The sequence below is a fragment of the Elephas maximus genome, chromosome 21 (assembly GCF_024166365.1).
Source record: "Elephas maximus indicus isolate mEleMax1 chromosome 21, mEleMax1 primary haplotype, whole genome shotgun sequence".
Classification (NCBI taxonomy): Eukaryota; Metazoa; Chordata; class Mammalia; order Proboscidea; family Elephantidae; genus Elephas; species Elephas maximus.
The window spans coordinates 8,893,298-8,916,232 of NC_064839.1; the positions used below are offsets into that span (position 1 = coordinate 8,893,298).

The 22,935-nt window shown below is 39.4% G+C and overlaps 1 protein-coding gene across 1 annotated transcript in view; it reads left to right on the forward strand.

The window, feature by feature from the left end:
- ITFG1 (integrin alpha FG-GAP repeat containing 1) overlaps positions 1–22,935 on the forward strand; it is a 244,290-nt gene that overhangs the window by 121,429 nt on the left and 99,926 nt on the right. The window contains exons 9-10 of the mRNA XM_049864307.1: positions 4,700–4,794; positions 8,506–8,678. Of these exons, the coding sequence (XP_049720264.1) occupies positions 4,700–4,794; positions 8,506–8,678 (268 nt within the window). The remainder of the gene's footprint in view (positions 1–4,699; positions 4,795–8,505; positions 8,679–22,935) is intronic.

Sequence of the window (22,935 nt, forward strand, 5' to 3'; positions counted from 1 at the left end):
ATCTTGATGAAAAGCACTCTCCCAAGTGTTTGAGTTACAAGTTGAACTAGCCTTTTTTTTTTTAAGTTAACACTATTTTTACTTGAAGGAACAATTGACAAACTAAGGTGATCTGACTTCAGCATTCTCAAAAATGAACAAAGTAACAATGTCACTTCAAAAAAAAACAACTAACTGGATTCGGTGCTTTTGTAGTGGAAACACAATGCATCTTTTTAGGTTTAAAAACAGAGTTTTATTATGGCAAAGAAAGGGTGCTGCAAAACGGGGAGACACAGTGCCTGGAGAAGCCCAACAGTGTGTCCAGGCAGTAATACAAAGATTTAGGAAGAAGAAACTGCACGCAGCAGATTACAGCTAGAACAGTTTTCATTGGTTAACGTATACAAAGCTGTAGGTGGCGAGACCTTGGTTGACCATCCTGGCAGGTGTTGACATCTTTTGCAAGGATGGCTCTCAGTGACAGGATTCTGGCTGACCACTAAAACACATGTTTTCTGACATCTAGACATCTGTATTCTATGCTATATTGAGTTACTTTAGCATTAAGATGGAAGACTCTGTTGAAATATAAAACAAAAATTCTAGGATGATTTATCTAATGTTTAAGGAGGGTCAAAAGTTTTTGATACAGAAAAGCTATAACTTTGTAACATTAGTTTGTTCTAATTATAAGTTTTAAGGAGGGTTAGGCCCCTCCTTGGGTTTAGGCTGAACAAGGTTATAAAAAAAATTACAAGGCTTCCTAAGGAGTCAGGAACAGGCTAAAAAAAAAAATATTTTTCAAGGAAGGGCGAAGGGGGCTGTTTTTGAGAGCTGGCGTAGTAGTTAGGTCACATTTTCACACTTGTGTCTAACACCTGCATAGGGCTTGGATTAATTTTTTTTAACGTCAGACATTTCTAGGCACAAATGCTTCCTCCGCAGCAAAAGTGCGTATGGGTAGGTCAGGGTATAGAGGAAGGCTTTGCAAAAATGATAGGATGCATTCTGTGACAAAGAACTGTTAAGATGGAGTCGCTTAGGACAGGAAGAGACTGGGCTCAGACCCCAGCACAAAGTCTCAGTCGCGCCAAGGGTTTCAGCTTTGGAATGCTCTTCGTCAGTGCCAGTCACAGAATTTGAGCTTTCAAGTGAAAATTGGAATTTTGGAAAACTTTTATCTGCCACCACGAGCTTGACAGCTTCTCGGTGCTTAAATACTTTTATCATGAGATTGGTGTTGATATTAATCAATGTGAATTTTTGAAAATGTGCAATGAAATGTGTCCACATTTGGAAGATCCGCACCCACCTCTGGTAACCACCAGTAAAGTCTGGTCTCTGCACGTTTGCCTATTCTAGATATCGCATGCTAGTGCGGTCATACAATGTCTGTCCTTTAGTGTCTCACTTCTTTCAAGGTTCATCCATGCTGTAGCCTGTATCAGGACTTCATTTCTCTTTATGGCTGAATGATATTCCATTATATGCATATACTGCTTGTTGTTTATCCATTCATCTGTTGTTGGACACCTGGCTTGTTTCCATCCATTGGCTGTTGTGAGTAATGCTGCAGTGAACATTGGTGTACGTGTATCTGTTTGGGTTCCTGCTTTCACATCTCTTGGGTATATACCTAGGAGTGGAACTGCTGTGCTGTATGGTAATCCTATGTTTAGCTTTTTGACCTACCGCCAAACGGTTTTCCACAGCAGCTGCACCATTTTACACTCCCACCAGCGGTGCCCAGGATCCTACCTCCTCCAAATCCTCCCCAACACTTGTTGGTGCCCTTTTTTCAGATAATAGCCATTCTAGAGGGTGTGAATGCATGAGTGTCCTCTTAGTTTTAAAATTAGAAAGTTTCTGAAAATCAGTTTTGAATGGTTAAATCTATTTCAGTAACATTACTTACATGTTTTAGAGAAGAGTTTCATTTGAAATTTGTCCCAGGTTCACATCAAGTGGAAGTGAGCGTGCCTTCCGCTTGCTCTTTGGTCCCTGGTGATCAGCCACTCAGAAGGCCAGCTTCCCCACGGCAGTTTCTCGGTGAATCAAAACGCCATTCCTTCTGTTAACAGTTTCTGTCGAGCCTTCGTGAAGACATTTTAGCACTCAGGAACACTTGGAATATGTACTGCTCTGAGGTCCTCAGCAGAAGGCAGTCGAAGTTAAAAATTCCTGGGACTGAATCTTCAAGGACTGTGTGCCAGGTTCACAAACCAACTTCTCTACCAGCATGACGCTGTCACATTGTTTCTAAGAGAAATTGCCTAAACCAATTCTAAATCCTGTCCTGGTGCCTCTGATTTTTCCCATGTGAAACCTATTTTTCTGAAAGCTGCTTTTTTCCCCAAGCATAACTTATTAAAAAGTAAAAGATTCCTATAGTCTGAGGTAAAAAGAAATGAAGCTTATAAAAGACAAATACAGATATTCTGGATTAAAGATAAATAACTAAATGCAATCCCTATCCCTGGACTGGATCCTTTACTGAAGGGGAAAAAATGCTTTGAAGAACATTATCGCATCGCCTGTCAAAATTGGAATATGGACGTATATTAGATAAAGTATATCAGCGTGAAGTTTTGTTGATTACTGTAGTTATGCAAGAGACTGTCCCTGTTCTTAGAAAGTACACACTGAAATATTTAGGGGTAAAGGGCCAAATGGTATATATTACATACATGCTTCAAAAACAAAACAAAAAAATGGTTTTAGAGAGGGAGCACAAATGATAAAACAAATGGGGTTAATAGTAGGCAAACCTGGGTAAAAGGCACTCAGGTGTTTCTTGTACTGTTTTTATTACTGCAACTTCTTTATGTTTGAAATTATTTCCAAATTAAAAGTTAAAAAAAGAAAATGCAGAAAAAACACATGAAGTTGGACTCAGAAAGCTTGGCTGTCACATCCCCTAAAAATCAAAGACCAGCACTTAGAGTCAGCAACAGGGAACACATTACCTTCTCTGATTGAGTGCTAGATTTCTGTGAACATAACCTACAAAATATTGCTGATGATTCATACTAAAACACATGTTTATCATGTTATAATGTATGTTTTTTCTATGGTTATTTACAAGAAGATTTCATAAAAATACCAGTGAAGTCATGGTTGAAATACTGGATGGGAAATATGAAACTACTTGGAAGAAAGGAAAACTAAGGGAAAAGAAAAGTGTAAAGCATATTCTAATCTGAGTATTTTGCCATTAGGTAGAAACAAAGGGCAGGGACTTAGCAATGTTCTTCTACCTGGCTCTCCGTTAATTTACGATAGCCTGGTTTGGCCTTTAATGAGGTCGATGATACCATGGACAGTTGATAGATCATATATTTTTATTTAGTACTTTCTTACTTGACTGGATTTTTTTTCTTTTTTTAAACCATGGTAAATGTTTATTCTTTTTGTTATGGGAGCCTTCTCCTTCCAAGTCTTCCTGCCTATGATTGCATCCTCTGTCTCTCAATTTCTCTAATTCTCAGTATTCCACATCCATATGCTGTCAAATCAGAGATGCTCTCTATACTTGCCATTGTTAATTCAACTCTGTGATTTAATACTGTTCTTCTCCAAGTAAGGGTTTATTATCACAAGTGGTATTAATCATGGGAATTACAAGTAATTAACTGAAAGAAATTGATTTCTCACTACTTTTGCTTTTCTTTGCTGAGGTCAGCTTCCACTGGCTGGATTTTTCCTCCCACTCAGCCTAGACGTCTTTTTTTTTTTTTTTTCCCTCTTGAATAAGTCATTAGAGATTTGATAGGTTTATTGTAATTATACCTCTCTCTTAGTATGTAAATCGATGCAGGGAAGAATAGTTCTTTATTGTTCATCCATATCTCTCCTTCTCAAGTGTAGGTGCTACCTTGGGCACAAGTTAAATATATGAATATATAAATATATACACATTAAATTATAGCAAGTAAATCAAAGATTAGAGCAACACAGCCAGGCCCCAAGTTTAAAACCTAGGTGACTGCTCCATTGTGAATATCCCTGTGAAGAGATTTAGCTCTAGGACATCAAAGCCTGTAAACCCCATTAGGTGGGGTGGGAGGGGTGTGGAAGCAGCAGACAGGAGGGGGTGCTAGAGGAGCTGACCCAGGTCCTGGGGAACATCACCTCTAGAGGTGTTTGTGGAAGACTGTGCAGCCTTTTTATAAAGCAGTCAGCTGGAAAGGACATCTGTGTTCCCTTCATTTGCTTTTCTATGAATAACTATTTATTGATGGTGTTCAGAAGCCAAGGTGTTTACAAAAAAAGTCTTGAAGTTCATGATGTGTAAAAGATACTTAGCAAAAGTATGTATAAAGATAAAAGTTTCACATTTCATATAAGCCATGTAATAATGACATGCTTATTTTTCTCCTGTAGTAGCGAGGATAATTATGTAAATAAATCAAAAGTAACATTTCTTAAAATTTATTATTTGAATATTCAAGTCCGAAAAGGGGTTCTTTTTGCCACGTTGAATGAATATTCAGCCACAGAAAAGAGTGCAGTTTAAAAGAAGACACAGTTGAGGTAATAAGTAGCGAGGGCCAGAGTAATTTTTTAAAATTGAATCACATTCATTACAAAATCCTGTGTCAAATTCTTCAGCTTTATCCAGATTGATGTTGACTTTGAACAAACAGGAAATTTAATCTGCCAAACAAGAGCACCTATTTTGTGGCTGTTAATGACCTTCTGGAGTTTCTTTTGGCAGATGGAGACGGACACGCAGATCATTTACTGCCAGGCTGTGAAGATGAAAACTGCCAGAAAAGCACTGTCTACTTAGCAAAATCTGGAACAAAGCAGGTACATGAGCGCGTTTTGTTTTTCCAAACGATGCTAGCACGTACTCAGTCCCTTGCCCTTATCAAGTGCTAGGAAAGCACTTGATGTGTCCAGCAGCGTTTAATTTTGATTCATATGAAACACTTTTTTTAAAATGCTGTGCAAAGCTGAGGTATTTTTTCATGCTTGAATTAGCAGAATACCTAACTAGATTGTCTTCTGACTTTTGAAAACCAGCATCATATTCTACTTGGAGTAGAAAAATGAGAAATCAGTTTTCAAGAATTTGAGAATCCTCAGGTACAAAAGTACACGCGGTTACTTTGTATCTGAGCTTTGTGGTGGATTCTCATTCAGTAAAATGCCTTCGGATTTAATGAATTTCTGTTTTACCTCAGCAACTCACTAAAATAAAAATTTGGTAATTTGCAGACCGAAGAAACAAAAAATATACAAACAAAAACAGAAGAACTTTCTTTGTAAAATGTAAAATATTGAGTCTAATTGAAACTGCTTGATGATCAAGAGACATATTGTGTTCTTCTGGCTAGAAAAAATAAATTTAGAGACACAATATGATGATAATAGGGTATATCCTAAGAGTTATTTTCTGAAATAAATCCCTGAGAAGAAGCTTTTTTTTTTTTTTTTTTGGTTGTTTTTATTTCCAGTGAAAGTAAAATAGTAGAGATAGGTCTGTCAGATTCATATTTTGTGTTTTGGTGTATTTATAGATAAAAATCAACATAAATCCAATCCCCAAAATGAGATGATTAATCAAACCCCACTTTCCCACTTTTCAATTCTCTCTGACACCAGCCATCCACGCATCGCTTTCTCCCTCTGATCCTAGCCACTCAGAGCTAGGTGAGATCTCACAAATTAAAAGGATACCATCCTTCAGACTGCCAAATAGGCAGACACATCAGGTGCAAGCTTGAGAATCCGCCCAAGACCCTTATTTCTGACCTGCTGACAGCAAATTCAGGACTTTCCCTCTACCCCTTCAGGATGCCAGCTGGAAGCTTAGGGGCCTCCCCTGGGCTCCCTTACTTTCACCTGCTGGCTCCCACTACTCCTTTGGGTTTGATAACTTGCTGGAATGACTCCCACATCTCACAGAAAGTGCTATACTTATAGAATTATTATGGCAGAAGGATACAAGTCAGGATCAGCATAAAGAAGAGACACAGGAAACGAGCCCAGGAAGGTTCACAACGCAGAGCTTCCTTGTGCCCAAAAAGGCACGCTACCCTTCCACATGTGTCTTTCACCAACCAGGAAGCTTCTGGAGCTTCCATGTCCAGAATCCTTATTGGCTTCATTGAATAGTCATGATGGAGACCTCATTGCATATGAATGATTGAATCATGCTCCTCTTCCTCCCTAAAGTCAGCTGATACCAGGCCACCAGTCCATCCTTCAGGCTTGGCCAGCTCCCCACTCATTAGCACAAATCGTCTGGCATAGTCTTTAGGCCTAGATAACAGAACGCTCCTCAAATACTCAGAAAATTCCAAAAATTATCTCTCAGGAACCAAGGACAAAGACCAGATTGCTCTCTGTAAGGTGATTTGTTGCCTCCCAGTATGTATTATATATTACAAATTTGACTTGTATTCCCTAGGCTGTTCTACCTTGGTAAGAGTAAGGAAGCCAAAAGCTCCATCTGTATCAGTTCTTTTGGAATTTAGGCACCCCCTTGATTTCTAAATATTTTCTAGATGTCACCAGGGGGACATATCTTCTTGGCTGCCTCATAGGTGGCAGTAAACCTAGTAATTATAGCCTGTCTGTAAATGACAGGCTACAGGAAGAATACCTTCACAGACAGTCCTCTGTCTCTGGGAAGATAAGCATCACAGCTCTTTGGTAATTGTTATAGATGTCACATTAAGTGAAAAATCTTTTTAGTTTTTAGTCCTTCATACACTTACCTTAACAGGAATACTTTATCTCAACATAGTTTATCCTCATTAATAAATTGTCAGCCTCTTCAGAAATCTGTGATCACATGGCATTTTGTGGAATTTCCTATCTTCTTCCAAAATAAAACCAATGATTTTTTTTCTAAGTCAAATGAAACATGAAAACATTGTGATGATATGTAAAATAATATCTTTTTGCTTTATAAAAGACTGAAAAATTGACAAAAGGAGCAGACCAATTTTTTAAATTGTGCTTTAAGTGAAAGTTTATGACTCAAGTTGGTTTCTCATACAAAAATTTATACACGCAGTGTTACGTGACTCTAGTTTTTCTCCCTAGATAATATGACAGCACACTCCTCGTTTCCACCCCAGATTTCCCATGTCCATTCAACCAGCTCCTGTCCCTTTCTGCTTTCTCATCTCACCTCCGGACAGGAGCTGCCGATTTAGTCTCGTGTGTCTACTTGAGCTAAGAAGCACTCTCTTCAATCATTTTATGAGTTACAGTCCAATCTAAGCTTTGCCTGAAGAGTTGGCTTCGGGAATGGTTTTAGTTTTGAGCTAACAGAGAGCCCAGGGGCCATGTCTTCCAGGGCCCCTCCAGTCTCAGTCAGACCATTAAGTCAGAGAGCAGACCAATTTTTAAAACAATTCAGTTCCTGTAAATATGTCTTTATCATTGGGTTATTTTTCCATGGCATATTATGCTTTCTTTGGATAGCCTATAACATGTTGAGGGAGCCCTGTATGCTAGATCCTTTTCAAGAAGACGTTTTTAATACAGTTTGGCTTGGAGCCGTGTAAACGAGTCACCTGCTCACGAGACAGAACACCTGTAGGCATGTTTGGCCTCCCACTGTTTCCAGTCAGCTGTACCTGCTGCTGTTTGGACGTTTCCAGCTTGTGTGCCAGCATTCATACTCTTAGCTAATTATAGGCGTGTCTGTCGTTTTGATGGCATGATTTCTACTCTTCAGGTTTTCAGTGTTGCATTATCTTATTTAAAAAAAATGAAGATTGGGGCCATCGGAACAAAGAGAGTATTCCGAAAGCTCATTTCAAAATCAGCCTTGTCTCTCTATTCTTTTCATTATGATCAATATGGAAATAAAGAAATTTACTATCAACTTAGCTTCCCACGGTTTTGGTGGTAGACTCTTCTCCTGGGCCAGGATGTGCCCGTCTGTCGCAGGCAGCGCTTGTCAAGCCTCCTGGTGTTCAGCTGCCTCAGAGCTGCTTGGTGCCGAGGATGACAGCCAGGGTCGTCGTCCCGTGTAAAAGGTGCAGCCAAACAAGGGAGACTTTGTCATGTTCTAATTTTCTTTCTAAATTGGTCCTCCTGAAATGGCATCAGAATTAGATGATATTACAGTTTGCTTTAGTGTTTTGAAATATTCATTTGATGTTATATTTCCATCCAACACAAATTTTAAATCGGCCAATTCACCTAGATGGTCATTAACATCAGTTTAACCCTAAGAATTTGTGATTTGGTGAAAACCTTTTAAAGCCTTATGTACCATTTCAAGCAGAGATGACTAATGATAAATTACAAAGGAGACTCCCTTTTTATTCAGAGAATCAGTCAGCTATTCCCCAAAGTAAATTCTAATAGATTCCCTACAGAATCACAGAGATAAAGATGTTAAATAAAAACAATGCTTGTGTTGGGGACTTTTATCTCTGTAAAAAGAAATTAACGTTGAAAACGACCTTTTTAATGGAAGATGTCATTCATTTTGAAAATGATTTTTTTTCCTGAATAACTCTAAAGGTCAATCTCTTTCTCTGTAAACCATAGTGGGTTCCAGTGCTGCAGAATTTCAGCAATAAGGGCACCCTCTGGGGCTTCGTGCCATTTGTACACGAACAACGACCAACTGAAATATCAATTCCACTCACCCTTCACATTGGAGACTACAACATGGACGGCTATCCAGATGCTCTGGCCATCCTGAGGAATACGTCTGGAAGGTATGGAAATTAAAGTATCTTCCCTCTGGGTTCCCTGGGGTGTAGACGGTGGAGCGCTTGACTACTAGCTGGAAGATTTGCAGTTGGAACCTCCCCAGAGGCGCTTGTGATGAAATAGAACCTAAATAGTTTCAGTAGGTCCGGTACGGGCTCAGTCCCTGTTTCTTTACATGGTTCCTGAACTTCCGCCAACTGCTTAGAATACCTGTTCTTTTTTACATATTCATTTTCTATACAACAGAAATGAAGATCTAATCTAAAGTAAAAAGCTTATTTTTCGTTCATTGAAACTTGACCTTTAAAAGGTCAGTTTTTTTAATAGATGACATATCAAATGATCCAGTTACATTTGCAGATTGAAGACCTCGGTGGTTAAGACCTTGGGTCTTTAGGATCAGACAGCCTAGTGCCAATCCAGCCACAAACCAGCTGTATAACCTTGGGCAAACAACCTAAACACCCACCTGTAAAATGAGAGCAATAAGTGTGCCTTGTCATGGAGTGGTCATGAAGGTTGGATGTGGTGAGTGTGGTAGAAGCGAGGAAATAATAAGATACTTAGCACGACTATTTACCAAAAAAAGTTAGTATTAATTGTGTACGTACGTATGGGTGCATTTCTTGCATCATCAGTGATTTTGAATGCTGCAGCTACCTTTTTTTTTTTTCAGTAGAGGTAGCAGTAGCCAAACCCGTCTACTTAGACTCAGAATCATCTTGACTCTTAGCAAATTCCATAAGATGACTCTCTAAATTCTCATAGCTTATTATTTTGTTAATATTTCTTGGCCCTATTCATTCTTTCCCCCTGCATCGTTTTTCTGTCAGTAGTTTGTCTTCTGAGCACTAACGTATTTGTTGACTCTGGAGTTAGCAATGAGTCAGCTCCACATTCACCACCAGGCTCATGATAAAACCAAAGAGCAAAACCTCAGCTTCCCTGGGTGGCGGGGGGGAAGATTAGAAATTTTGTTGCTTTTAACAGCAAACAGCAGTTGTCTAGAAATCTGATCTTTTAGAAAAACTTGTATCATTAATGCACTTTCTTAAAAAATTCATAGAAAATTTTGGAGAGTCTGTATTTAACCTTTTTTTTAAAAAAAAAAAAATTTTTTTTTTTTTTTTAAAGACCTGGACTTGAAATCATAACTGCTCTGAGTTAAGGTTACAGAATTTTCTAGGAACGTTGTCATCGTGCTCTGTAATGCAGAGGTTATATACACACGTGACCGGTGTGTGGGATCAAATCTGATGTAACCAAAACAAACTTCTGAAATGAAAATGATTATTATTCCTTTTAAAGGTATGGTGGCAGATAAAAACAAAGGAATGTAAACTTGCTTTATTCTGAGCATTAAACCTGTTCCTATAGAGTCGATTCTGACTCATAGCGAACCCATAGGAAGAGTGGAACTGCCCCGTAGGGTTTCCAGGGCTGTGGAAGCAGACTGCCACATCTTTCTCCTTAGGAGCAACTGGTGGATCTGAACTGCTGGCAGCTTGATTAGTAGCTGAGTGCTTAACTGCCCTATTCAGAAGAATACGGAATTACATCTTAGATTCATTTAAACTTAGATTTACTCATCCTTGAAAGAACATCTAAACAGTGTATATGTTTGTCGTATAAGGTCTTTATCAGAATTCTCTCTTAAAACTTTCAAATAACTTGAAGTTCCTTAACTTTACAGTAAAATCAATGGCATCGTCGGCTAATTCAGCAGTGAGCACCATAGCTCTACAGAAGACATCAGGTACAAGAGGCAGCCATAGGCTTTTGATACTTTCGTACAAGTCACTGTTTAAAACCCAGGGTTTCTTTGTCATTTTGGGAAAGAAGAGACTTGAAGGATGGATTTCAGTACATCTGACAGTTCATTAAATCACTAGATGAGAAATGGTTCTTTACTCCAAAGGGAGCTGTGTGTGTAACATAATATGGTTTTTTAAAAAATAGAAGAAAAAAAAGACATGGTGTGCATTATAATCCTTTCTTACATGAATTCACTTCTGTTGAAAAAGCGGTTCATAATTTTTATCTGATTTCAAGACTGCTGTATTGCTGAGGACTAGTGCAGGGTTTGTATTTCTAATTGAAGGCTTGCTGTCCGGAGAGTCCTGTTGCCTTTCTTCCTACAGGTTTTGAAAATCAGGTAGGGATTAACTACGCAGGTGAAATTAAAATCAAATCTACAACTTGTATTTCCTGAAAAGAAATTCTGAAGCCATTTGTGTTGTGGTTTTTTTGTTTTGAGGAGGAATATGCTGCTTGTTTGGGTTTCTGGGTTTTTTTTTTTGTGTGTGTGTGTGTTTTATACTAAAGGCCTAATTTGTCGTATGTTAGCCTTTAAAATCATGTTACTTGAAAGAAATCTCTACTGATGACATTTTATAGACACAGCAAGTGACTCTTAATAACATGATCAGAGATCAAGCTTTATACCTGCCACCACGGACTGAGAATGCTGGGTTTTCTCCCTGCGGCTACTCAGCTACCCTGTGTTTACTGCCACATTCTGTGCATCACATTGCCTGGGTTCTCTGAATTTTTATGTTTTGACAAAGGGAAGAAAAAAACATTGTCGTCAAGTCAGTTTCCAACAGGAAAGCAAACTAAAGTTGATATCATTCCAACGGTGCACTCGTAAACCAATGAGAAATGTAATCTGTTTTTAGAAGTGGATTTTTTAATTTTAGTTTTAAAGTAAAACTAAAAGATATTTTGTGTCCTGAATCCTTAGTATAGAACTGAAAACTGTTAAAAAGGCTCTGAAGGATAAATTTTAATGAAGATTATTTGGTCACCACTTACTTAGTTAAGCTCTTACACTTAGGAATTTCCAATCATTGGGTTTTTGTTTTTTTAATTAACCAGGGTTACTAGAGAAACTAATACAAAAAAAATTTTTTTTGAAGTTTGAATTTAAGTTAAATTTATCCTGGAAATTTTATTTTACACATGTATTAGGAAGAATTTTACCCTAAGTTTTCTGTGGATGTCCTAATTAAAATTAAAACAAATTAAATCTGAATTATAATTTAGAGTTGCTATTAAGGTTCTTTAAGGTCCCTGGGTGGCACAAGCAGTTTGTGACCAACTATTAGCAAAAATTGGTGGTTCAAACTCACTGAGTGGTGCTGCAGAAGAAAGGCCTGGGCATCTGCTTCTGAGAGGCCACGGCCACGAAAACCTGGCCGAGCACAGTGCGGGTTTGCAGCACACAGGATTGCCACAAGTCAGAAGCGGCTCCATGGCAACTGATTTGGTTTGTTTTTTTGTTTTTAATTAAAATTCTATAGGAAGATTTGAATAAACTATATTTAAGTTCATAGTCTGGACCTTAATATGTCTTTTTTTTTTTTAATTCAAAGACAAAATAGATTGTGATTTTCTCAGAATAAATACATGTTTGTTTATCACTGGTATTGTCGTCTAGAAGGTGTCTCAGAGATACACCACTGTGTCCAGCACATACAGTGCGTAGTCTTCTTTATTGTGAGAACTGTACTGAGTAGCTGTGTGTACGAGTGTGACTCCTCACTTTGTTTTTCCTTTTCCACGTCACCTTTATATGACATAATCAGAGTCTTAATATATTTAACAAGAGCTTTACTGTTGTTAACAAATTACAGGTCAGTGGGTGAAACCGTAGAGCAAAACTTCACATTCTACCAGGCTTGAACAGGAGACTAAAATCGAGAAGTAGCCGTTTTTAAAAAGTTTTGGTGCAAAGTTGCAGATTCTGAGTATCAGCCAGGAGAACACCCAAAATCTGTTAAATGGCCAGTAAATCCATGAATGGCCAGATGCAGTATGTTGCCTGCCAATTAATGCCAGCAACGTTTAGGTGTAGCTTATAAAGTGGTTTCATGCATCGCCCCTCACGGTAAGGTGGTATAGTCAGGACTCCCACTGAGGTCCTCAGAATCCAAATTTTTGTTTTTTCCCTCTGTAAGAAAAAAATTCAGAAGAAAAGTTGTAGATAAGCAAAAGTAATAGATTTTTGGCAGAGGTTAGAAGTGATGACATGGGTAGATAGTAAGAGTCACTCTGATGACAGAAAAGGAGCAAGGTAGAGACAAATAAATAAAATCGCGAGTTCTCTGGGTCCTGGAAAGGAAAAAACAAACCCCTGTCTGTGTACCCATAGCAGTGACTCTTCACTGAAACCGCTGGCTGTCAAAGGAGATTGTGGGTCCTTTGTGTTAGTAACTCAGAAACCACAGGTAGTTCTGCTGTTGTTGTTGTTGCAGAGAATACACACAGTAAAACACACACCAATTCAGCCGGTTCTACATGTATGATTCAGTGACACTGATGACGTCCTCCCAGTTGTGCACCACTCTCACCCCCTTTTCTGAGTTGTTCCTCCCCCATTAACATAAACTGACTGCCCCCGAAGGTTCCTATCTGATCTTTCAAGTTGCTATTGTCAACTTGATATCATATAGATAGTTCTTAAAAGAGCATAATGTTCAAGGCAGACATTCTTTACTATTAAGCTAAACTATTGTCTGGTTTTAAAAAAGACTTCTGGGAATATTTTTGTTTTAAGTTTTAAAGATTATCTCAGGGCAATAGTTTTAGGGGTTCATCCAGCCCCAGGACTCCAGAAAGTCTGGAGTCCATGAGAATTTAAAATTCTGTTCTGTATTTTCCCCCTGTTGATCAGGATTCTTCTATAGAATCTTGGATCAAAATGTTCAGTAATAGTATTTGGGTTCTATCCAGTTCTCCTGGTCTCACGGAAAAGGAGGCAGTTGTTCATGGAAGCAATTGGACATACATTCCAGTTCCTTCCCCTATTCCCAACTCTCCTTCTTTCTCCAGAGGTAATATTTGAATGTGTTGGTAGAATACATTCACACCACCATTTTGAGAGGCTAGGAAATGACCAGAAGCAAATTGGGATCTGTGACACTGGTACAAAGTAAGTGCTGGGGACTCAGACTGAAAATGTTAGCTAATTAATTACTCATGCAGTGTAACCTACATCTTCATCTTCATCCGCAGGTTTACAGAATAATTCAGTTTTACATTGATGACCCTGACACACCAAGAGAAGGTTAAATTATGTTGTAGGTGAGAAGAGGTTTCCTGTGCGGGAGGCAGCTTCTGTGCGGACATTTCTAGCCCAGTTTTTCCTTTTCATTATCAGAGTATACCAGAGGGTTTCATCATCATTTTAAATTAGATCAAATCGTCTTACGAATTTTATATCTTGTATCTCAAACAGCATATCTTAATTCCTATTTAAAATAAACTTATTCACTGTCTTTTCCATGGATGTGAAAATATAAACCCAAAACCAAACCCAGTGCCGTCGAGTCGATTCCAACTCATAGCGACCCTATATGACAGAGTAGAACTGCCCCATAGAGTTTCCAAGGAGCGCCTGGTGGATTCGAACCGCCAAAAAATATAAAGGCCTCCTTAGTTTGTAGCAAAAGAAGAAAACGTTCCATGTACAGTCTAAGCTTAGCCCACTGCCATCGAGTCAATTCCAACTCATAGCGACCCTATAGGACAGAGGAGAACTGCCCCATAGGGTTTCCAAGGTCGTAATCTTCTCAGAAGCAGATTGCCACATCTTTCTCCCGAGAAGCAGCTGGTGGGTTTGAACTGCCAGCCTTTTAGTTAGCAGCCAAGTGCTGTGATCACTCTGCCACCAGGGCTCCTTATGTCTTGTCTACCTAGGAATATTGGCTGGTAATTGGCAACATAAATCTTGGCTGTCTGCGTCACATACCATATTAGTGTTTCCATCTGTTCAAATGTTGCCAAGGGTGGCCTGTTTCTAACATTACGACCTACGTCATTAAATCTTATGACCTAAATCATTAACTAATCTTTCGATAATGAATAATAACAGTGTGTAGGGAAGTTATCTGCATTCACAGGTTACTGAAGATTAGTAGAGGATATTTTTGTTTAGGGTATTTTATAAAATTACAGGAAAGAGTAGAATGGGTTATTTATCAAATGTTTCTCAGAATTAAAAATGATACTGAAATTCCGAGACTTCCCCTAGACTTACTTCACTGCTAGAGTTAATAAAACTCCTTATTGCCTACTAAACAGTGTATTATGAAGCCTCCAGGAATATCTAATATGTGATTTTTAAATGAATTTTTACAATGTAGAGTATCTTACTAGGCTTAAATTTACTTTCACATTTATACTACTTATCATAATAGCTTGTTTCAATAGCTTCTGTACCTCAAATGAAGGAGAATACTAAATTATCCCAGTATTGTACAGCAAAACCAAAAAATGCCATAGTGTGTTGTGAAATCTAGTCCTGGATGATAATTTATTCTGCCTCATCACTGAAGAACTTGTACTGCTGTATTGGCTGACCTTCATTCACCAGCCACCTCCAGCTTCAGTAGTTGGAATCTTTAAAGGTTCTGCATTTTCTGCAATATGGTTGCCTATCCTTCTGCCTTAATGATAATGAATTTTTAATTCCATGCTAAAATGAAAAAGAACCCACTAATTAGTTATGAGGGAAAAAGATATTCTGTAGACAGAGAGCTAAAATACAGGTGGTGGTGGTGAGCTGCCATCAACTTGGGCCCGATTCCTAGAGACTCCACACAACAGAACAAAATGCTGCCTTGATCCATCCCAGTGATCCATGTAGATTGAACCGTGGTGACCCACAGCGTTTTCACTGGCTGATTTTTGGAAGTAGATCACCAGGCTTTTCTTCCTAGTCGGTCTTAGTCTGAAAGCTCCTACTCGGCATCATGCAAGCTTTCACTGACAAATAGGTGGTGGCTGTGCATGAGGTGTATTGGCCTGGAATCGAAGTCAAGTCTACCACGTGGAAGGGGAGAACTCTACCACTGAACCACCAACGCGCTCCAAAATACTTGTAACAAAAAACAAACAAGACAAACCCGTTGCAATCAAGTCAATTCCGACTCATAGAGAGCCAAAACATAGGACATAGGGTTTCCAAGGCCATAATCTTTACAGAAGCAGACTGCCCCATCTTCCTCCCACAGAGCAGCTGTTGGGCTCAAAACACCAGCCTTTTGGTTCGCAGCCAAGTGCTTAACCACTGCGCCACCAGGCCTCCTTCAAAATACTTGTAGGCTCTGTTAATTCCCAAAGGAGTCATCTGCTATCAATTTTTAATCAAAGCTTTAATGATTACTCCTACATTTTATTGGCATAAAGTTGTATCCTATAATTTTTTAATTTCCTCTGAGTCCGTAGTTCATTGTGCTTTTCATTTTAACATGCTGAGTATTTATTCATTTAACAGTTTACCTACTCTGAAAAGGACCATTACGCTTCAGTCTAAATGAACCACAAATTCTTAAATAATGTTGGGTTAAACGCTATGAGGGAATAGTGAAAAGTGCAGTGAAAATGCACAGGAGGACTGTATCTCATAGTCTTCAGACACGAAGACTTCCTTCAAGAAGAGATGTTGATGGTTGAGGTTCTTATGTATGTATGATACTGTTAAGGCACAAGAGAAATGAATTAGTTGAGACATTAATCCTGGCCATGTTTTCAAACAGAAGAGGTTAATCCTTACTTTTAATCTTGAAAATCTTGTGAGTAGACATTTCTACAAAGATACACAACCGGCCAGTAAGTGCATGGAAAGATACTCAACATCATTAGTCACTAGGAAAATGCAAGTCAAAGCCATAAGGAGATACTACTTCACACACACACTAGGATGACTGTAATCAAAAAAATTGGAGAATATTAAGTGTGATGAGGATGTGGAGAGATTGAAACCCTCCTACATTGCTAGTGGGGACTTAAAATGATGCAGCCACTATGACAAACAGTTTGGCAGTTCTTCAAAAAGTTGAAGAATTACCATATGACCCAGCAATTCCGCTCTGAAGTATGTACTGAAGAGAACTGAAAACATATGTTCACGGAAAAACCTATACACAGCTGTTCCTAGCAGCATTATTCTTAAGAGCCAAAAGCAGAAATAACCCAAATGTTTATGAATGGATAAACAAAATATCCATGCAATGGAATATTATTCAGTCATAAAAAGGAATGAAGTAATGATGCAAGCTACCACATGGATGAACCTTGAAAACATGGCATGTGAACTAAGCCAGGCACAAAGGCCACATATTATATGATTCCATGTATATGAAATGTCTAGAATAAGTACGTCTATAGAGACAGAGGAGTCCTTGGGTTGTGCAAATGGTTAAATGCTGGACTACTAGCCTAAAGGTTGGCATTTCAAACCTACCTAGAGGCAGACGCCTGACTGTCTGCTTCCGAAGGTCAGAGCCTTGAAAACCCTTGAAGCACAGTTCTACTCTGACACACGTGGGGTTGCCATGATCAGAATCAACTCCTCAGCGGCTAGCAACAACAACAGACAGAAAGTCAATTAGTGGTTACCAAGGGATGGGAGGAGGGGGAAGTCAGGACCAACCGCTAACAGCTATAGGATTTTGCAGGGGAGATGGAAATGTTCAGGAATTAGATGGCGGTGATTGTTGCACATGTAGCAAATATACTAAAAACCACTGAATTTTAAACTTTAAAATGATGATTTTATGTTACATAAACTATATGTCAATAAAAATGAGTAAATAAACAATGGCAAGATGTCATGCTTCTGGAAAAACTCTGTCTGCACTGCCCAATACATTAGCCACTAGTTGCATGTGGGTATTTGAATTTAATTAAAATTAAGTACAATTTTAAAATTCACTTCCTCAGTTGCACTAGCCATATCTCAAGTGCTCAGAAGCCACTCGTAGCTACGCCTACTGTATTGACATCAAAAACAGTGCGCCCTGTCCACACCCGGTTCTATCAGGCCACGTCGCTCTACGTGGTACAGCATCAGAATTTCTGTCCACACCCGGTTCTATCAGGCCGCGTCGCTCTACGTGGTACAGCATCAGCATTTCTGTCCACGCCCGGTTCTGTCAGGCCGCGTCGCTCTACGTGGTACAGCATCAGAATTTCTGTCCACGCCCGGTTCTGTCAGGCCGCGTCGCTCTACATGGTACAGCATCAGAATTTCTGTCCACACCTGGTTCTATCAGGCCGCGTCGCTCTACCTGGTACAGCATCAGAGTGGACTTTTGGTTCAGTTGCAGTATCCCTGTTTCTTAACCAGGTGGTTTTGCATAAGCCACATTACGTCCCTGAGGTTTAACTTTTAGATAAATAGTACGGAGACAGCAATAGCTTTCAAGTATTGCTTGCCTCAAAGGATCAAATTTTGAATAAATTCATTCACTTAACAAATGCTCATTGAATGTAAACTGTATGAAAACCTGTGATAGTTGAAAGAACACAGATTTTGGAAGCTGACTACAGATTAGATGTGAGACATTGAATAGTATTTTCCTTTCCCAGCCTTGGTTTTCTCACAATAGGGGTAGTAATATGAACCTCACAGTAATGCAGGAATTACTCAGTACCTAGCTTGTACATAAGCAGTGTAGTGGATCCTATGTCATGCTGCCCAGATCTCCCTTAAGGACTCAAAGACCAGCTGCTGGAAGTGTTACTCTCAGGAACATGAAAAGATGCTCAGCATCATTAGTCACTAGGGATACCTGTCTAACAGGTATCAGCTCTCAGCCCCCTTTGGAAATTATCTGCTGAAGGAAGCCCTCTCATCTATGATATGCTCCCTTCCCTGGGGGTAGCCTGCATCCTGTGCCTGGTCAGTGAAAGACCCAGCCTCCTTAACCCCTTTAATGGAGGACAGCATAGATAACCCACCTTCATAGCTCCCAGTGGGGTAGGTTGAGACCTTGTTGGGACTGCATCATAGCTAGAATTCTCCCTCTCCTACTCTGCTTTCTTCTCTTCCCCACAGGGGTTGATCCTGAGAGTTTTCCCTAATAAATCTCCTGTACTCTAATCTCCAGATCAGAGTTGGCTTCCCTGGACACCCAGCTGGCAGCAAGCAGTGAACGTTAATTCCATTCTCCCTCTACCAAGCACTGCCTTAGGGGACATGGTCTGTGCTCTTGTGTAGCCTGGAATGAGGGGCAGGTGGCAGGAAAGACTTTTGAGAGAAACTGATACTTAAACCAAGTCTCAAAGGAACTAGTAGTAGCTTTGCTGTGGGTTAAGTGAGGGAGTGCATTCCTGGGAGAAAGCATTTGTGAGGCATAGATCATCTTAGGCAGAAGGTGCATGAAAGAAAATTGTAAGGAATATTATAACACGTGTTGTATAGATTGGCAACAGTTATTTTCTGTGGCCCTTTTGTCACATAATAACTGATAATATTTCACATTTGTGGAACAGTTTTAAATTCTCCCCTATGTAAGTTTAAAGAGGCCACATTTTAGTGAAATATATGTGGGATTCAAGAAAATCTTACTATTTTTTGGCATTCATCTAGGAACTTAACAATTTTCCATTGAAATATTGTTTATTGATGAGAAACTAAAACAGCTCTATAACTTCAGAAACAGTTATTCTCATGGATTATGCCATGCACATGAATTTTTTCAAAGATATGTATCAAAAGTGGCACGTTGATTTATGTCTCCCTCCTCCCTTCAACAACATAGAAAACAATCCTAGTAAGGATGGCTCAGTGAAAGTGGACGTAGCTGACTTGCGCCTTTACAAACTCATCTGACAGGTGGCTGAAGAATGTAAAGGAAGGGCTTTTTGGGTTGTTTGGAGGGTTTTTGTTCTAAGAAAAAAATTATTGTATATTGTAACCAAAAAAGATATCAGAGAAATTTAAATTGGTTTTCATCTATGAGCATTAAAACACTTGCAAGTATGAAGAAAGAATACTATTTTCTGAGGCTACTGTGTGAATATGGGACATGCTTAAATAAGTTGCATAGATCTGTGTCTAGAAGAAATGTGGTATGTCTTATTGGGCAACTATATTTTACTGGAACTTTGAAATATTTTTGTTCAGCTCATCATTAGTTTTATAAAAATGTATAATTATTTAACAGCTTTGATAAAATATAATACACATACCATAAAATTCACCCGTTTAGTGCACAGTTCAGTATACATTTTACATTGAATTGTACATTTTCATTTCACTGGCTTTTGATGTATTCAGAGTTGTGTATCACTGCAGTCACTTTTAGAACGGTTTCATTGCTCCAAAAAGAAATCACACCCTAAGCCAGCACCCTGAAATTTCCGCTCATGCCCTTCCAGGCCTTTTCCATTTCATCCTCTTGGTTCCTTTCACTCCATGCTGGAGTGTTTCTGCTGAAACAACGTCCACAGAAACATCGTGGATCTCCCAGGGAGTCGCCGTTAGACAGGAGTCTCCCGCACAGATCTTCCCGGGATGATCCCCTTGATGTGGATCTCCCAGGGAGTCGCCGTTAGACAGGAGTCTCCTGCACAGATCTTCCCGGGATAATCCCCTTTCTGTTTCTGGCTTGTGCCGAGATGGCTGAGGGGATCCGTGAATCACAGGCCTGAGCTCCTCAGAGATCCTGTGTGTGATTGAATAATCTGACTTTTTGATCCTTCCAAGGCAAAAGGTTATCCAGCCATGTCCTTAGGTTTTTTTTCTCTAGATTACACTTTCCTGACAGTGAACCTCTTAATTTTAGCATCTTTTGCAACCTGGGTAGGCTGAGAATTTGCCAAAACATCAGGTTCTGGTTTCTTTTTGCTTGAAAGTTCCTCAATCAGTTTTTGTGTTTCCCTTCACATTTACTATAAGAGTCAAGAAGAAACCATGTCACAACTTTCACACTTTGGGAATTGCCTTGGCTAAATGTCTACATTCATTGCTTACAATTCTGCTTTCCATGTAACTATAGAACACAATTCCACTATGCTTTTTTTCTAATTTTCCAATAACTTGTTCTTCGTTCCTTTCTGAGCCCTTGCCACCAGTGCTTCTAACATCCATATTCCTATCACGTCTGTTTATGATGATTTAGGTATTCTCTGAGATAACGTAGATTTTCTCTGTCATTCCTCATGTCCTGAGCCCTCGCCATCAGTCTTTAACATCCATACTTCTACAGACAGCCTGTTCAGGGCAATCTAGGCTTTTTTTTGGTCATGCTTCTCAAAGTCATTCCAGCCTCTACCCAACTCCAAAGGCACTTCCACATTAAGTACTTGTTACAGCAGCGCCCCACTTGTATCAAAATATGCATTAATTTCCTTTCGGTACGATAACAACACAGATTTATTCTCGGACAGTTCTGGATTGCAGAAGTTTAATATGGGTCTCATAGGGTCCTGAAAGCCTTACAGAGTCATAAAATCAATTTCTCACCAGGGGCGGTTCCTCCCAGAAGCCCGGGGGAAAATTTGTTCCGTACGTCTTTTAGCTTCTAAAGACTATCCTCATTTTTTGGCTCATGGGCCAAAAATTACCTCTCTGTCTCAAGATTCTTAATCACGTCTGCAAAGCCTCTTTCACCATGTAAACTAACGTTTTCACAGGTGCTGGGGATTGGAATGGGAACGTCTGTGGGTAGCCATTATTCTTTCTACCACAGATTATGTATCAGCAGATTTTTCTTGGGATAGTTGCTGATGTTTACTGACCACAAGTGATGTGCCCTGGTGCTTTGCTAAGAGTTTTCCACGTGGTATTTCATTTAATTCTCACTGCTGTCCCAGCGCAATGCGGGTGGAGGGGACAGTGGTAGAAGTCGCAGCTTCCGCGCCAGCTCAATTCTTGGCCAGTTCACCTCATGTGGAGCCCACATCCCTTTGTCAGTGGAGACTTGTGTGTTGCTGTGATGTTGGATGGATTTCAGCGAAGCTTCCAGACTAAGACAGACTGGGGAGAAAGGCCAGGCAATCTGCTTCCAAAAATCAGCCAATAAAAACCCTGTGGATCACAATGGTCAGATCCATAATGAATCATAGAGATAGCACAGAACCAGCAGTGTTTTATTCCATTGTGCATGGGTCGCCGTGAGCCAGGGGCTGACTTGATGGCAGCTAAGAGCAACAGCTATCCTAGGGGGCTACTATTATCACCCCATTTTACAGATGAGAAAACTGAGGTTGCCATAGAATGGACTCAAGAATGCCATAGAATATCACAAGATAGTTGTTGGTGAATGGAATTTAAATACTAAATTTTTACAGTAATTTAATGGAATATTAAGTAGGTTGTCTCCATCTGAAAAATGGAGGAAATGTAATGTTTGTCATCTAAGAGAAAAAATATCTCAGGTTTGAAATTTTTGAAACTTTGAAGATGCCTAAAACATTCCCTTAACTATAAACTAATTCATGTATTTTCTTTATCTTCTGTCCTAATTTTTATATTATTTTAGTTTTTCAAGGTGTTTTCTCTCTTGTGCAAATTATACTTATGTGTTTATTCACATAGAAAATAACAGCGCCAAGCCTTTTCGAAGTGTTGGAGATAGAACAGGAACAAGAAAAGACATTCTAGTGGTAGAAAACAAGCATGTAACACAAAGATAAGTAACATAACTCTACAGCATAATAAGAACTAGAGAGAATATAAAATAATTTAGTAGATAACAGGGTTGGTTCTGAGGCTGAGATCAATAGAGATCAATGTGGCATTGCCAAGGCAGTAAGATTTGAGATGAACCTGAAATGATGAGAAGGAGCTAGCTAGCCGCATGAGAATTATGTGGTATAAATCTCAGTTGTTTATCACTGAACAAGTATTTATTGAGGGCGTAACATGTTCCCAGCCCTCTTCTGCGCTCTGGAAATACAGCATGAAGTATATAGAGTCCCTGTCTTCCTGGAATTGACATTATAGTGGGACGAATAGACTAGAAGTAAATACATGTAAATATACAGTAAATTGTAAGAAATAAGTGCCTTAAAAAACAATCCAAGAATAGTGTGGTAGGGGTGGGGTGGGGTAGATATTGCTAGATATATGTGTCCATTGAGGCCTCTCTGTGGAGGTGCTATTTGAGCACAATCCTGAGTGAAGTGAGCAAGAAGCCCTAAGTAGAGAGAACAGACCCTGAAGTTTGAGCATGTTAGAGTTTGCCAGGAAGGTGAATGTGGCTGGGGTGAATGACCCAGCCAAAGAGGCCAGAGAAGTGGCCAGGGCCCAGATCATTTGGAGATTTATAGGCAGTAGTAAAGATTGGGTTTGGCTTGAAGTATCCTAGGAAGCGTTTAGAGGCTTTGAGCAGAGGCAGGACATGATCTGCTTTAGACTCTGAAAGGATCATTCTTGATTATTCTTGTTGCTATTTGGAGAAGGAGTTTGGGCAGAAATTGAATAGGGGAGACCAGTTAGGAGGCTACTGCAGAATTCTAGGCAAGAGG